We start from the raw sequence: 13,874 nt of genomic DNA on the forward strand, positions 1-13,874 counted from the left end.
TTTAGAAACAGAAATGGATTTTGGCATGGTTGAGTTTCGTCTCCGAATTAAGTGGTACTTGTGAAAAGTATGTCGCCAAAGGAAATATGGATTGACGCGGGGCAGTCATACTATTGGACCAGACTATACAGTTCGGGAAGGTGATGCATTCTAGACCGGCAGTTCAGACAACAATAGAACTATAAAGTATAATAGGGAGTGCCTTAAAAATATAAGGACTCTCTTAAAGTGCAAGAACTAATATATATTGCTTAAATGCTTATATCTAAGCTCTAAATTAAAATTATATCCTCAACGTCTCTGAAGCTTCTGTTTTCTTGGTCTTGCATCTTGTAATACTCCAAAACTCCATACCGGCGGTATACCCCCTTTCCTTCCTCAGGCAACTCATGCACTAATAGCCCCACTATCGGTGAATTAAAATAACGTACTGCTTGCCCTACTGGCAACCATAACACGCTTACGCTCTGATCCTGTTCCCATTCCCCGTTGACGGCAGGAGTGTAAGGCATGCTCTGCATGACTCTACGATTTCTGTCCAGGAAATAGGTACATGAGCAAGGCTCCGTATGCCCCGAAACCTTATCCTTCACAAACGCCTTGTTATTTCTCCCAATCAAGAGTTGGATAACGGGGGCTCTGATGTATAGCCTCGGAGCGGTGCTTTCTACCATATTCAGAGCCTCTGAATGTGTAGGGAATTGCAGAGGCCGCTCTGGGTGATCATCTGTGATAAATACGGGCGTCTGATCAATCCTCATAAAGCGAACGGGACAGCTAGATGCCCAGCACCAAGATGGTAGTTGTGCGTTGATGGGTCTCTTGTATGATTCATGCTCAAGGTTTGAGTGATACCACAGAAGCCCCTCGGCAAGACTCGTTCGAAAGAGACCATTGAAATATTCAGCTTTCAACCTTTGGATTAATATAGATGCAAGTCCATGGATGGCGTACAGTCGATCCGTCTCGTATGTCAGTTGGGTGTTTGAGAACTGAGCAACAAGCTGATACCATCCATTGTAGAAAAGTATGTCTTTATCGGGCATCCTCATGACTACTCTTGGTGAAGAGTCAGCTTTGGAAAAAGGTGAATCTTCCAATGGGGTTTTTCTGCCTTCTAGGAAAAGAGAGCTTTGGCATTCAAGATAGAGGCCTTGGGCAGTCCAATGAAGTATCCGCTTCGGGAGTGCTGTCTCTTGCAAGCACCATCCGCGTTTCGTTATCGGCGACATGAGGAGGCTATGCTTCAGCGATGGGTTGTAGTCGTTCGCTTTGAATAGGTGATATCTTAGCTCATCTGTCTGGTGGCTGGCAAGCCTCAAGGCAATGTCGTCCATTGGGAATCTTGCGATCGGGCGTTCAGTTAAAATTCCTTCTGAACTATCATTTGCGGCCGATGCAGAGATACAGCAAGCCGCATGCGAATAGTAGTCCCCCATTCTAGGTGACTCCGAGTGAAAGTCACCATTCGGTCCCTGAATAATGCACATCGCATCCACCCATAAGTATCGAAATCCCATCATTCTCGTTAGAAGAATGGCATCCCGAACAGTCTTTGGAAGGGCCGATACAGTAAAGCCACGCAAACGCATCTCAAGATTGTCTTCTGTCGTTTTCGAATTGTCATTTCCATTTCCCCAACAATAGCTGAGAATGAGATAGGTAAACTCTTGGATATTTGCGCGGCGCCTAACATCTACTAGTTTGACCAATGGATCATCAATTTCACTAACATCAACAAGTCGGGTTGGTAGACTTGATGAATCCTGTTTAGTGCCGCAGCTTTCATGGTATGCATGCTGTCCGCGACAGCTCTCTATCCAAGGTTGGATCTGGTTCTTAAAGAGGTCCGCGAGTTCCTGCTGGACGTTGTCCCCGATAAAGGCTGAAATTGGCTGATATAAGCTGAAACCAGTTTTCAGGGGCATATAGTGATTACCTTTAATGTGACGACTCTTCATCCCCCCCAACAACTCTATCTCGCTAGACTTAGCAAGTTCATACTCCATTACTGCACTACGAAGGACTAATTCGCCCTCATGCTTTATTATCGGTGTTAGAAGCAATTGGCCGTTGCATATGAAAAGCCTTAGTACGACTGATCCTTTCGCCAACCCATTCGTCAGTGACTTCATGACCTCCATGGGCAATGTGCAGTCGTTGACTATGGATAGCCACACAAACCGACATAATGCACAACCCCGATCTGCTGAATTTTGAAGACAATAAAAGGTATCGCTAAGCGTTAGATCTTGAAACATGGGCTCATTGTAATCAGGGTTTGATGGCCACGGGAAGGATGTGCAGCGGGGGCAAAGTCGTGGGGAAGGATGTATAACAGCAACCATGTTGCCATTTCCGGATTCAGCTGGACCAATGCTTGCTGGCATTGTACAGAGTGATATGTAATTGACAGTCAGTGTCAGTTAAGAAATAAATAAATGACCTTTTAAACTTGTAAAAGGGCAGAGACAAGAACTTGACATTAAAACAAGACGTATTGAGTTCTCTGGCCCTGCCGTTGAGACATGTGGATAAATGACGTACCAGTTTTAGAGTTGTAAGGTTGAGAATACAGAGGCGAAAGCCTGAGGAGTCAAAAGATCAATCAAAGGTCAGGATCAAGTTCTAGGTGGCGTGGTGAACCGCAATCATGGCAGTGCCTGGTGGCCTCTGCAAATGTCGCAGGCCTCATTCTTTCAACAAACCAATAGGACTTAATCTAACTGGCTTGGCAATTGCGCTGCTACGTGGCAGGCACTTCTGCCTCGACTCAGCCTCACTCTGGGCGACTTCAGCTTACAGCAGCTTCAGCTTACGGGGACTCTGTTCAAATGTGCAATCACGGAGGGTGTCAAACGAAACACATGAGGACCTATTAAATGCTAGTTGTAGCTGGATGCATTTATGTATGATACTGAAATACGCTTACTATGGCTACCGCCTAAGATAAATCCGCAAGAGTTTCCATTTCTTGATTTGGCGTTCGCGCAGGGACTAACGTCTCTGCCTCTTCTGTCCCAGCAGGTGCCTCAGCACTGACGTAGTGCTTATTTATCCGTCATTGATTTACTTATAAACCGCTCTCTAACAATGGATGTTAGTCCCAGAACTGTTCCACAAACCACCAAAGAGACGAAATAAGACTTACTGAAATGAATGACCATTTCTTCCTCCCCAACCGGAACCGAAGTCGCAAGCGCCAAAATTTGTCCAAAACCCCAAGATCCCTCTGATTCCTGCACTCCTCCACCATTCACACTCGCAATATCCATCCTCAGTGTGAAAAGACTTCCAAGGGCAGTCCACATAAAGATGAAAAAGAAAATAGAACTCAAAATCCTCCACGGTACATGGAAGAATAGCCAGCCTAGCACGGGTACCTTATCCGCTGGCCTCTTGGTGCACTTCCCAACAAGGTACGTCAAACCGGCGAGCATCGCAGTGACCGCCGGAATAAGGTAAAAAGCGAATATTGCACTGCTGGCTTGAAACGATGCCTTTGAGTCCCAGCAATTTGCTTCAAAAGGCACTCTGCCATGTAATCTAGCTGCAGTTTCGGCAGTAGAACTCAAGCCCATTACTACCGTAAAGAGCAACCATATAACAACCCCAAAGCAGCTTCCAGAAATGCTCTTCCGCTCAATGTCGAGGTAAATTGGAAGAGTGAGAAAGTAACTAGCTGTCAAAACAGCACAGGCGAGACGCGACATGTTAATGTCGTAGACGCTCTCCTTCCGACCGCAAATGAAGAGGGTAGCGAGGAGGACTGAAGCTGCCAAAAGGCCTAAACCAGGGTGGAACGCACCGAGGCTATTGTAAAACATGCTGCGAATATTGTCCCAGAAACTTTGTTCTTTTGATGGTGTTCTGGTTTTAAAGGTGGTGTAATCGTTCTCGACATACATACTGCTCAAAAATGATGCGATATAGAGGCTTGCAAGAATAGCACCCATCAAGTAAACAAACATCATCTACCAACATTAGCACCCTTCTAAAATCTTAAACGGCAACCCTACCCCAATGCCAACAATATCAGCATTGCCATCCCACTCCCAAACCTCGCACATTTCATCCTTACATATACTCATGGGCTTGTAAATCAGCCACTCATTCATCTCCCTGTTGGCGCACTCCTTTGCGCAAAAGAACCAGTTCATGGCTTTCCACTCGGGAACGTCCGTGCCGCCAAATGATTGGAGATAGGTCACGAGGTCTGTCATGTTGACGGTTTTGTGGTCGATCCAGGGAACGAGGAACGCAGCAGCTGCTTTGCAATTCGCCCAGGGTTGGTAGTTTTTAATACCGATGTTTATGCCTTTGCATGAGAAGTTGCATATGTCAAGAGTGGCCATGATAACTAGGTAAGCGAGAGGTTTCTAACATGGATGTTGGGGAGGTTGATGATTGGCAGCGGTCTAATTGCCCAAGGCAAGGAGGAGCCTTACTTTGATCCATTGCTACGGGACATGCAGTGGGCTGTCGGGAACTAACTATAAATATAGATACCTATAAGCCGTTATCTATCATTATTGTTAATCTCCTTTTTTAACCGGAGCTGATCGCTTACAAAAGCAAGGTGAAGCGTAGCCTCGTGATAGACAGGGTAGAGTTGCAGGAGATGGCTTGAAACTATCGGCGCCACCATGCATGTTCTATCTATTCTGTCCTTGTGACTTGAACAATCCCGTGCACGGCTGAGAACAAAAGCTAGGCAGAAAAGGACGAGTAACGCTCTAGAATATCAGATCACAGCATATCAGTGTCGCAAGCGCAAAAATGCCATTAATGTCGGTAAAAGGAGACAATGAGGCTTTGATGAACGACTTTGCTATGGAGATGCATAAATAGCTGCAGGCGGAATGACGGCCTTGCCAAGATGCGAAAGTCGCCTAAACTAAGAACAGCTTTAACTGTATGAAATAAATACTGTAAATGCCGGAGAAGGCGTCACGAAGTCCAAGGCTTTCAATGATTCAGGGTAACTTATCCCATCTTAAGATCCGTTTCATCTTAAGGTCATGTCTTATCTCGACCTCTCCTCTCAAGCGCTTATCTTATCGCCTTTATCACAATCTTATCACTTATCTCTCCGCCGAGGATAATCTTCAGCCGAAGTAACCGACACCACCAAAAGCGGAAAATCGGAACTATTTCCGTTCCGCACCCCGCGTTAGCCCCGGGATTCAGCCCCGCTAAGTCGGCTTGCGGCGGCTCCATCAACTGCTTGTAATACAAAATAAAACTGACGTCGTGACAACTCTCTCACTACACCTCCTCATCTCACTGTATTTTATTGCTCAATTCAAAATGTCGTGGCTATCTATCCCCGCCGAGTCTCACTTCTCCATCGCCAACATCCCCTTTGGCATCATCTCTACTTCATCAAACGCTACGCCTCGACCTGCTGTTGCTATCGGCGATCATGTTTTAGACCTTGATGCTTTTGCAAAGGGAGATGGATTCTCGGGTAGTTCTGAGATTCAGAAGCACGCTGATGTGTTTTCTCAACAATCCCTGAATGCTTTTGCTGCTCTCGGTCGTCCATTTCATCGCGCGACAAGGAGTTATCTCCAGGATGTCTTTGCAAAAGATACCAAGAACCCAGTACTGAAGGATAACCAGAAACTTCAAGACGCTGCCCTTCTGAAGCGCTCTGATGTTAAGAATCACCTTCCTTTGACCATTGGAGATTACACCGACTTTTACGCTGGCAAGAATCACGCTTTCAACGTCGGTTGTCTCTTCCGTGGTCCCGACAACGCGCTCCAACCCAACTACACTCATCTCCCCGTCGCTTACCACGGAAGAGCCAGCAGCGTTGTCGTATCAGGCACACCAATCCGACGACCCTGGGGACAAATCCTACGTCCTGGTAACAAGGTTCCTGACCTCGCGCCATGTGAGAGGCTTGACATTGAGCTCGAGATGGGCATGTTTATCTGTCGTGAGAACGAGATGGGAAGTCCTGTTCCTATTGACGAAGCTGATGAGCATATCTTTGGTTATGTTCTCATGAATGACTGGAGCGCACGAGATATCCAGGCTTGGGAATATGTGCCTCTTGGTCCTTTCACGGCTAAGAACTTGGGTACGAGTATTAGTGCCTGGGTCGTGCTGGCTGATGCTCTTGAGGGGGCGAAGGCAGCTGGTATCAAGAATGATAATGAAATCCTGCCTTATCTAAAGGAGAAGGAGGAGAATAATGTCTTGGACATTGACCTCGAGGTCGAAATCATCAGTAAGTTCATCACCCATCTTAAGATACAGCGGCTAACCAAGTGCAGCTGCCGCTGGTAACAAGAACCATCTGAGCAAGACCACCTCGCGTAACCTGCTCTGGTCATGGCCTCAGATGATTGCCCATCACACCATCACAGGCTGTAACCTTCGACCTGGTGATCTTCTTGGATCAGGTACTATCTCCGGTACTGAGTCTGGTACCGAGGGTAGTATGTTGGAACAGACCAAAGGCGGCAAGGTTCCCATTCAATTGAAGGACGGCGAGGAGCGCAAGTTCATCCAGAACGGCGATACACTGATCATTCGCGGTGCTTATGGAAGTGGTGATAAGAAGGTTGGTTTTGGCGAGGTTTCGGGGCAAATCCTTGAGCCTCATCCTCTGTTCAAGTGAAGCAAGTTTGGGGAAACGTATAGGTAGTATGAAAAGCTAAATAGACTTTACTTGCATCAATTCGTTTGCCATCTTTGTATGGATTCTACCCATAGCTTAGAATGCCAGATCACGGCAGCGTATAACTCCTTGTATATCTGATCTTTTGAAGTATCGTGTCCCAATTACTCGTGTTAGCAGAGTCAAGTTTAACCTTATGGGCAGCAAGTAGCCATGTAGACCTTTCTGAAGAACCCGGAATTTTCGTTTTAAATTACCGTAGGGCTATCCAGACTTTGCACATTAGTTCTGTATCTATCAAGCCTTGAGATTGTCAGGCGTATCAGGCTGATTCTGCCAATGCGCCTTCACAACAGCAGGATGATCCTTCAACCCCTCCACAATCTTCCCAATCGTCGGAAACAGCGTCAAATCAACACCAAATCTCTCAGCATTCCACATCGCAGGCATCAAACAAGCATCCGCCAACGTCAACTCATCACCAACGCTACACTTCCCCGCCGAATCCTTCACGACCTCCTCATAAGCCTTAAGTCCATCACTCATGAGCTGCTTATTCCACTCTTCTGCATTCCCGCCGAGCTCTCTGACACGACGCATGATGCGCAAATTTGTAACGGGCTGGATATCGGCGCAGATGATGTTGACGAGGGTTCGCACTATTGCGCGTGCTTCGGGGTTGGAGGGTAAGAGGGCATGGGAAGGGTGTTTTTCTTCGAGATATTCGAGGGCTGCGACGGATTGGCCGATGCGGAAGGGTTTGTCTTTGGAGGCATTTGAGATGAGAACGGGGACGGATGCTGATGGGTTGAGGGTTTTGTGAGAGTCGGAGAGGTGCTCGTTCTTTAGAAGATTGACAAATGCTAGTTCGTATGGAATACCTTTTGCATTGAGAGCGATGCGAATACGCGCTGAGCAGGAGGATCTGAAGTAAGAGTAGAGAGTATACTGAGAGTCAGACATATTGAACGATGAAATTGATCAGGTTACTACTGTAAATGAGAGCAGTTCAATTGAAGAGAAGTAAAGGACCTCCTCACAACGACCCGACCCCAAGGCCACGCCCTTCTTATGTCACGAGAATGATTGTGCAGGTATGCTGTCATTGTGTAAAGCATTACCCGTCGCTAGCCTGGTAGTGCCGAACTCTGAAGTCTTGGGGGTCGGAAGGATTCCGGTGCAATGCGGGGTGAGTGTGATAATCCGGGGTAGTTCGGGAGAATAACGGCAATGCTGTGATGGAAGGGAGAGTAATTCCGCTCATGGTAGCCGGCTGAGTCAGACTCTGATAATTGAGAGTTAAGTGAGTGCGGATGAGTGTCATTCACAGGGCTTCCTTATCATTCGCGATCAACTATCGGCTTATATGGAGATGGTACGGATACAGGTCATTGGATGTTAATGATGGTTATATGTTTCACAATTTTGAGTCTATGAATGAGAGAGAGAAAGAAATCGCGATCTGTATTCATCGATCCAGTTCTATACTACATGGACCAGCCATGACTTGTTTCATACCACTTCTGATCCAAATAAGGTATCATGAAGGGCAGAATCCATAAGATCCAACGCCAACAAAAAGGGGATAAAATAACTGCTGAACCAAGAACAAGATCGATGTTGAGGAAGATTGAAAGTCGTTGATGAGAAGTCGAAAGCAATGAATGATACAAACTCGCTGATGAAATTGACAGTAATAATTGATTGAAGCCGTTGACAACAAGCTGACAGTAAATCGGCCGCTAGCAATAACCAAAGCCGCTCATGACGTTGCAGCCAGGCATATAAGACTGGTTCATGCTTCCATACTGTAACAAAGACTGGCCGCGGATCAAACCGTTTAAGCCGACTGTCTGCGGATAAATACAACTGGCCATTAGGCTCTGTTGCTGCGCTGCCATGGCAAACGCTTGTTGTGGTGTAATCTCAATCAACCCATTATGAGCTGCTCCGTAAACACCTGGACTAGCAGGCGGAGATGAAGAGAGAAGTGAAGATGGCGAGGCAGAAGATAAAAGAGGAGAAGATGGAGGTGAAGGTATAGTCGGCATAGCCGTACAACCAGAGATCTTTGCCCTGTACCCTCTAGGTCGATACTTTGCCTGAAGAAATCTCCCTTCTCGCTTGGTGGGGTGATATATAACGTCGTGTCCACCAGGGACAGACGGATTGATAATGACCCTCGCTGGTCCAGGATCCTTCGAGTGTGAGTATACGCCACTAAGGCAGAGAGGATACTCCATCCACGGGCCGGCTACCTTTAGCGGTAGTGCCTCGCTATTGCGAAAGGTGTGAGGATAGGTAGCCCAAGGACTGCACTCAGGAACATGCTCGCTTTGCTTTCGCACCTCATGTGCAGGGATCTTCTTGAAAGAGATGTCCTCCACGTTTGACAGAGAGTAGTAGGAGGATGTTGACAAGTTGTCATCCATGTCATCCTCTGATCTGCTCATGTGGTCCATGACTCCTAAGTCGGCAAGGGAAGGCATTGTCCCAAAGTATAAAGTGCCAGAGAGAAATCAAAAGATAGGTGGTGATTGTCCAGACTAAAAGTTTAATTGAAGTAAATGAGGTGTGTCGTTAGGGTCGACCAAGTGATGTAATTGTATTTATTCGTTCTGCAGCTCAGGAGCGCATGAACAAGACTATCTGGTATTGCGCCAATCTTGACCAAGGAAAGTATGGCAAGTAGTTCTTCAGAAAAGTAAGAAAGAATGGTACTGAAATAAATGGCCAGGAGACTCCAGTAAGCAGGTAGGTTCGAAATAAAAGCCAGCTGGGAGAAGGTGTCGAAAGGTAGAAGTAATTGCAGGTAACCAAAGTTGAGAGTCTTGCTGAAGAGAAGATGGTAATTGATCAAGAGTAAAATAAGTTGCCGAGAGATTGTAGAGAAGTGCCAGTATGTATGTGAGTCGTAAAAAGAGAAAGAGCTGGTAGAAATTGCCCCAAAGACTGAAGTAAACTGGTGACCAAAGGTAAGACTGTTGCTAGCAAGCTGAAGAGGAGATGAAGAAATGGCAACAGTTGAATAAGTAGCCAGGCAACAGTCGATAAGTACCAGTGTGTTTGTAAGTCGTAAAAATATAAAGAAAGGGCTGGTAAAAAGCGACTCGGAAATTGAAGTAATCTGGTGTCCAAAGTAACAGTGCTGCTAGCAAGTTGGCTCAAAACTGAAGACGCACTGCAGAATTGACGAACAGTTGAGTAAGTGGCCAGGCGACAGTAGGCAAGTACCGGTATGCTTGTGACACCTCGAAGAAAAGAAATGAGTAGCTAGTAAAACTGTCCGAAAGATTGAAGTAATCAGGTGACCAAAGGCAAGAGTGCTGCAAATAAACTGGCTCAAGACTGGACGTGCAATGCAGAAGTGATGATGAAAGGATGAAAAAGGGAAATGGAAGCAGAGGGATGGTAAAGGGCTTTTTATAGACGAAGGACAACAGAGTTTGGTCCTTGAGGGTTATGCTGTCCCGAGTGAAGAGGAATATCATGCTCTCGTTGAGAAAGGGTAAAGGGGAAGTATCCCTCTTGTGATAGGACAGAACTTCATTCATATGACCGTCAACGTTGTTGGACTCGAAGGCTAAATCCTCGAGGCTGGGCCGTAAAGTGAGGCTTTTGCCGAGGTTCAAGTGTCTGGAAGTAATCTCGTGAGGCGACTCCTAGTTAGGTTTCTGTATTTCCCTTTCAGCCAGTAAGAGGCTCTGCCACTTACCTGCACCCCATTCGAGTCACAATCTACTTTTGCACGACTACTTATTAAAATTCCACGCCGACTTGTCAGTGGCCCGGTAAATAAGCATAACAATTGCAAGGCGATATGGAATGGTTAAGTTGGATTAGGTTTGGACCCTGACTTGTCCAGAAATTCACGGTTGCAAAGGTTATCTATCAGCCAATCATGACTGATATGTCCTCATTGTCTTCCTGTCTAAAATATCACATCTGAAATGCACTTAGCTTCGGAGTGAACCCAGTCACAAATTAGAGGTTAGGTTTGACCTTTCGGAAAATTGTTATTCGTCCTCCCCTTCGTGAGGATGCACATGGCTTGTTCACGGTGGCGAGGACCGTGAACGCGATATCGCAAGACGTCACATCGAGGGCTCAGCCTCAGTAGACTTCGTACTTAAACGTCATCCAATAAAGTCCCTCTAAGGTGCTGGAAAGCTGAGTTAGACTTATGTCAAAGGACAAGGCACATAGGTGACGTCTTTCGATCATGGTTGCGGTTGCTACAGTGATACTTCTCGAAGCATCAAGAACCCTCTCGGAGAATCGATGCCTGTGTCTTGCACAGAACGCTGAAGTTACTATCAGGTGAGTCATGTTACGTGTAGAGGAACTCACACGACCTATGACATGAGCGTCACACGAAGAAGAAGCCAAGACTCAATGTCGAAGACGCGTGAATCTGTTGCAATGTCCTTGGTTTGAGTAAGCCAGGGTATTGGGCGGCCGTTGAGGAGAAGATTGAAACATGCTAGGGGGTTTCTCGATTTACCTTCTTCCACGGCATTGCTAGTCCTCAGGTGCTGGGCTGTGCTGTCAACTGAAAGCCACCGAGCAAGGCTTGCATTGGCAGGGCTGGTCCCGTGTTAAAGTCGCTGCTTATTTCGTGAATGTGATGCATGAAGGTTTCTGTACACCTTTGATCATAAGGTCCGTCTCTTGGTTTGTTGCCTCACTAGTATGCAACCGTGAATGTCGCCCACGGTCGATTGGACAGACAGTTCTCAGAGTTTGTAAACAGCATGGGGATAGTCGATGTGCAACCTTAAATGACATATAGTTCAACAGCGATAGATTAAGGTTATCACATATGAGTCAAGCTAACAGACTATACAGGAGGTAAGCTCTAGCCCCTGGGTCTGTATTAACATTGCAAGTTATTGCGTAGGCAGTTGATATGCTGCCTGAAGTTTATGCTCTATTGGGTTGATGGAACCGACAGCTGATTCCTACATCGAATACCTCGCCTTGCATGTAAGACAGGGACATCAAAGTTCAGTGAGTTCACAGATAAACACCTAGGCACATAAAGCTTTCAGTCACTTGCATAGCGAATGTCGAGCGCACGAGAGTGGCTTTGAAGGTCTCTTGCATAATCAGCCAAATTCTAACTTCTAAAACATTGAGCTATACTGTTAACAGCAGCTAACTCAAAGATGATAGTCATCCGGTCGCTGCACTCTCTGTCCCCTTCTCTCCCAGACTCCTTCGATATTCATATCCCTCGACCCACTGCCAATACATCAGTATCGAAAAATGCAAAAGGAAGCAGGAAACTTACTCGTCTCTCCAGATGATGGTAGGTTCAGTCTGACCCTTGCCAGGGTTTCTGAACACAATGTTCTTTTTCTACAGAACTGTTAGCCACGATATTTCTGCATACTTGGGTAGCACGAACCAATCCAAGAGATAGGTGAATGGCGGGAGGATCAACTGTGACTTTCTGCTCGGGCCGTCCACCGTTTACCATAGCAGCGATGTTCTGCGCTACAACTTGCGCTTGTCCAGCTCCCGGTCTGGCGGCTTTGTGAGCACCGCTGTCGGCGATGTCACCGCATGCGTACAGGTTCGTGTACTCGGGGTCGGCGAATTGGAGTGTCGGTGCGACTCTAATGAAGCCGTTGGCGGGGTTGATGATCTCGTATCCAGACGTGGGCTGAAGATCCTTCAGGAACTGGTTGTTTGGTGTTTGGCCTGTTGCTGGAATGACGAGATCTGTTTGTATCTTCCTTCCGTCTTTGAGTTCTAGTTCGAATGTCGATCCGTCTGTTGGGAAGCCCTTTGATGGGATCACAGCTCGCGTGCCGGTTATGACACTGCTCCGTTAGTAATTCTCATCCCATAGCAGAAAAGCTGACTTACTCAACACCAAGCTCTTGTAATCTATCCCTCAGAATAGCATCCATCTTTTCATGATAAAGCTGCATAAGCCTATCCCTCGAATGAACCAACGTCACCTTCTTCTCCGGATAAACCTCTCCCAAATCCGTCGCCATCTGAATCCCAACAGCGCCACCACCAACAATCACAATAGACTTTGCATTCTTGATGCCCTGCTGATACGCCTTGAAGTAATCAACAGAAGGCTTCTTTTCATCATGCTGCATGTTACTAGGCGCTTGGAGTCGTGTTCCCGTCGTGACGACAGCGTACTCAAAGGGGATTTCTGTGGAGCCCTGCCATGGTCGGTCGATAGTGAGCTGGTTCTTTTGAAGAGATACTGCGCGGGCGCGGACTATAGTGTGGTTGGAGGCGTTGGGGAGGGAGGAGAAGAAGCCGGTGTAGGGAATGAAGGCTTTGTGTTCGTGGTCTGGCACTATGGCGAACCGAGGCTGAGGCGGGTTAGTATGAGTGAGCAGGGATTGAGGAGTGACTTACGAAGGCGAAGAGATGGTGGAAATGGCTGTGAGGCTCTATTAACAGGACCTACGATATGTTAGCGATGAATTCTGGAAAAGCGAGGTGGTGCTCATACACGGTGAGTAACTGGTAGCAGCGTAGCCAGTTCTTTCACAGCAGCCTAGATTCTCATGTCAGTTAAACTCATCGCCATTCCCAATTAAATATACTTACAAGCCCAACATACGAGCCGCCAATTACAATAACGTTCTTCAGACCAGCAGTCATGTTTATATCTCTATGATTGTTGTTCTAATAAATGAGAAAACGACCATCGAAAATGAAAGAGATCTTGGCTCTTTTTATCTACGCCATCTTATCAATCTACGGGGTCCCCGCCTCCGGATGTACGCTTTGCCGGTTATCCGAATTTAATTCCGAAATCGGCTTTTTTCATCGGCATTTTAGGGGTTCTTCACCAAAAACGCGAGAGCACGAGTCAGCGCTAAAGAAAAGCTATGTTTTTAGTACGCGGCTTGGAAATACGGCTTTTGGACCTGCATGTGAAAGGTGACGAGTTCCCTAAATTGGATGGGGTTTTCGGGGCTTGCATCACGGTTCTTGGCAGGGATGGATCTTGGATGTAACCTCGAATATGGGTTCAAGTCATACGGATATATTATTCGGCCGAGTCCAGCTTAGATGATTGAACTCTATCCAGGGAGATCTTCATGTAAAGATCGGTGAGTTCAGGGTTTCGGAGTTGGTGGGATGCCGACAAGACTGACTTGTAACGCGCGGCTCGGCTCGGCTCGGCGCTTAATAAGCTGGAGCGGGATGGGATGACGAAGCCGATAACAAGGGAAGCGTAATAACAACCAGGTCCAGG

At 46.7% G+C, this 13,874-nt stretch overlaps 6 protein-coding genes across 6 annotated transcripts; 1 reads left to right on the forward strand and 5 right to left on the reverse strand.

Annotated features, from left to right (window-relative positions):
• Positions 1-272: 272 nt before the first annotated feature.
• FOBCDRAFT_138426 (uncharacterized protein) lies at positions 273-2,348 on the reverse strand (the record flags this gene model as incomplete). Its single annotated transcript, XM_059607998.1, has 3 exons — positions 273-1,475; positions 2,013-2,098; positions 2,198-2,348. The coding sequence occupies 3 exons, from the start codon at positions 2,346-2,348 to the stop codon at positions 273-275; spliced, it is 1,440 nt and encodes a 479-aa protein (XP_059465073.1).
• A 596-nt stretch (positions 2,349-2,944) lies between these two features.
• Positions 2,945-4,361, reverse strand: FOBCDRAFT_136400 (uncharacterized protein; the record flags this gene model as incomplete). Its single annotated transcript, XM_059607954.1, has 3 exons — positions 2,945-3,049; positions 3,114-3,974; positions 4,020-4,361. Coding segments are annotated over 3 exons (1,308 nt in total), but the record flags the coding sequence as incomplete, so codon positions are not given.
• Positions 4,362-5,249: 888 nt separating this feature from the next.
• Positions 5,250-6,765, forward strand: FOBCDRAFT_225012 (uncharacterized protein). The gene is made up of 2 exons (XM_031187372.3): positions 5,250-6,241; positions 6,288-6,765. The coding sequence occupies exons 1-2, from the start codon at positions 5,311-5,313 to the stop codon at positions 6,632-6,634; spliced, it is 1,278 nt and encodes a 425-aa protein (XP_031038507.2). The 5' UTR covers positions 5,250-5,310; the 3' UTR covers positions 6,635-6,765.
• A 106-nt stretch (positions 6,766-6,871) lies between these two features.
• FOBCDRAFT_225013 (glutathione S-transferase) lies at positions 6,872-7,703 on the reverse strand. Its single transcript, XM_031187371.3, has one exon. The coding sequence runs from the start codon at positions 7,595-7,597 to the stop codon at positions 6,932-6,934; it is 666 nt and encodes a 221-aa protein (XP_031038506.2). The 5' UTR covers positions 7,598-7,703; the 3' UTR covers positions 6,872-6,931.
• A 673-nt stretch (positions 7,704-8,376) lies between these two features.
• FOBCDRAFT_275074 (uncharacterized protein) lies at positions 8,377-9,123 on the reverse strand (the record flags this gene model as incomplete). The annotated part of the gene is made up of 1 exon (XM_031187370.2): positions 8,377-9,123. The coding sequence occupies one exon, from the start codon at positions 9,121-9,123 to the stop codon at positions 8,377-8,379; it is 747 nt and encodes a 248-aa protein (XP_031038505.2).
• Positions 9,124-11,717: 2,594 nt separating this feature from the next.
• Positions 11,718-13,346, reverse strand: FOBCDRAFT_225015 (uncharacterized protein). Its single transcript, XM_031187369.3, has 7 exons — positions 13,220-13,346; positions 13,122-13,166; positions 13,025-13,072; positions 12,509-12,978; positions 12,045-12,462; positions 11,928-11,995; positions 11,718-11,878 (listed from the first exon to the last, which is right to left on the reverse strand). The coding sequence occupies exons 1-7, from the start codon at positions 13,271-13,273 to the stop codon at positions 11,797-11,799; spliced, it is 1,185 nt and encodes a 394-aa protein (XP_031038504.2). The 5' UTR covers positions 13,274-13,346; the 3' UTR covers positions 11,718-11,796.
• Positions 13,347-13,874: the final 528 nt, after the last annotated feature.

Source organism: Fusarium oxysporum, chromosome VI (genome assembly GCF_013085055.1).
Source record: "Fusarium oxysporum Fo47 chromosome VI, complete sequence".
In the NCBI taxonomy this organism is placed as follows: domain Eukaryota; kingdom Fungi; phylum Ascomycota; class Sordariomycetes; order Hypocreales; family Nectriaceae; genus Fusarium; species Fusarium oxysporum.

What these genes read in the sequence shown, in the direction of transcription:
- FOBCDRAFT_225012 (XM_031187372.3), top strand. Translation starts at nt 5,311, where the DNA reads ATGTCGTGGCTATCTATCCCCGCCGAGTCTCACTTCTCCATCGCCAAC. An exon ending in CCTCGAGGTCGAAATCATCA is followed by an intron (nt 6,242 to 6,287) that starts GTAAGTTCATCA and finishes AACCAAGTGCAG; the next exon opens with CTGCCGCTGGTAACAAGAAC.
- FOBCDRAFT_225013 (XM_031187371.3), bottom strand. Translation starts at nt 7,597, where the DNA reads ATGTCTGACTCTCAGTATACTCTCTACTCTTACTTCAGATCCTCCTGC.
- FOBCDRAFT_225015 (XM_031187369.3), bottom strand. Translation starts at nt 13,273, where the DNA reads ATGACTGCTGGTCTGAAGAACGTTATTGTAATTGGCGGCTCGTATGTT. An exon ending in TTACAAGAGCTTGGTGTTGA is followed by an intron (nt 12,463 to 12,508) that starts GTAAGTCAGCTT and finishes CTAACGGAGCAG; the next exon opens with TGTCATAACCGGCACGCGAG. An exon ending in TTCACCTATCTCTTGGATTG is followed by an intron (nt 11,996 to 12,044) that starts GTTCGTGCTACC and finishes ACAGTTCTGTAG; the next exon opens with AAAAAGAACATTGTGTTCAG.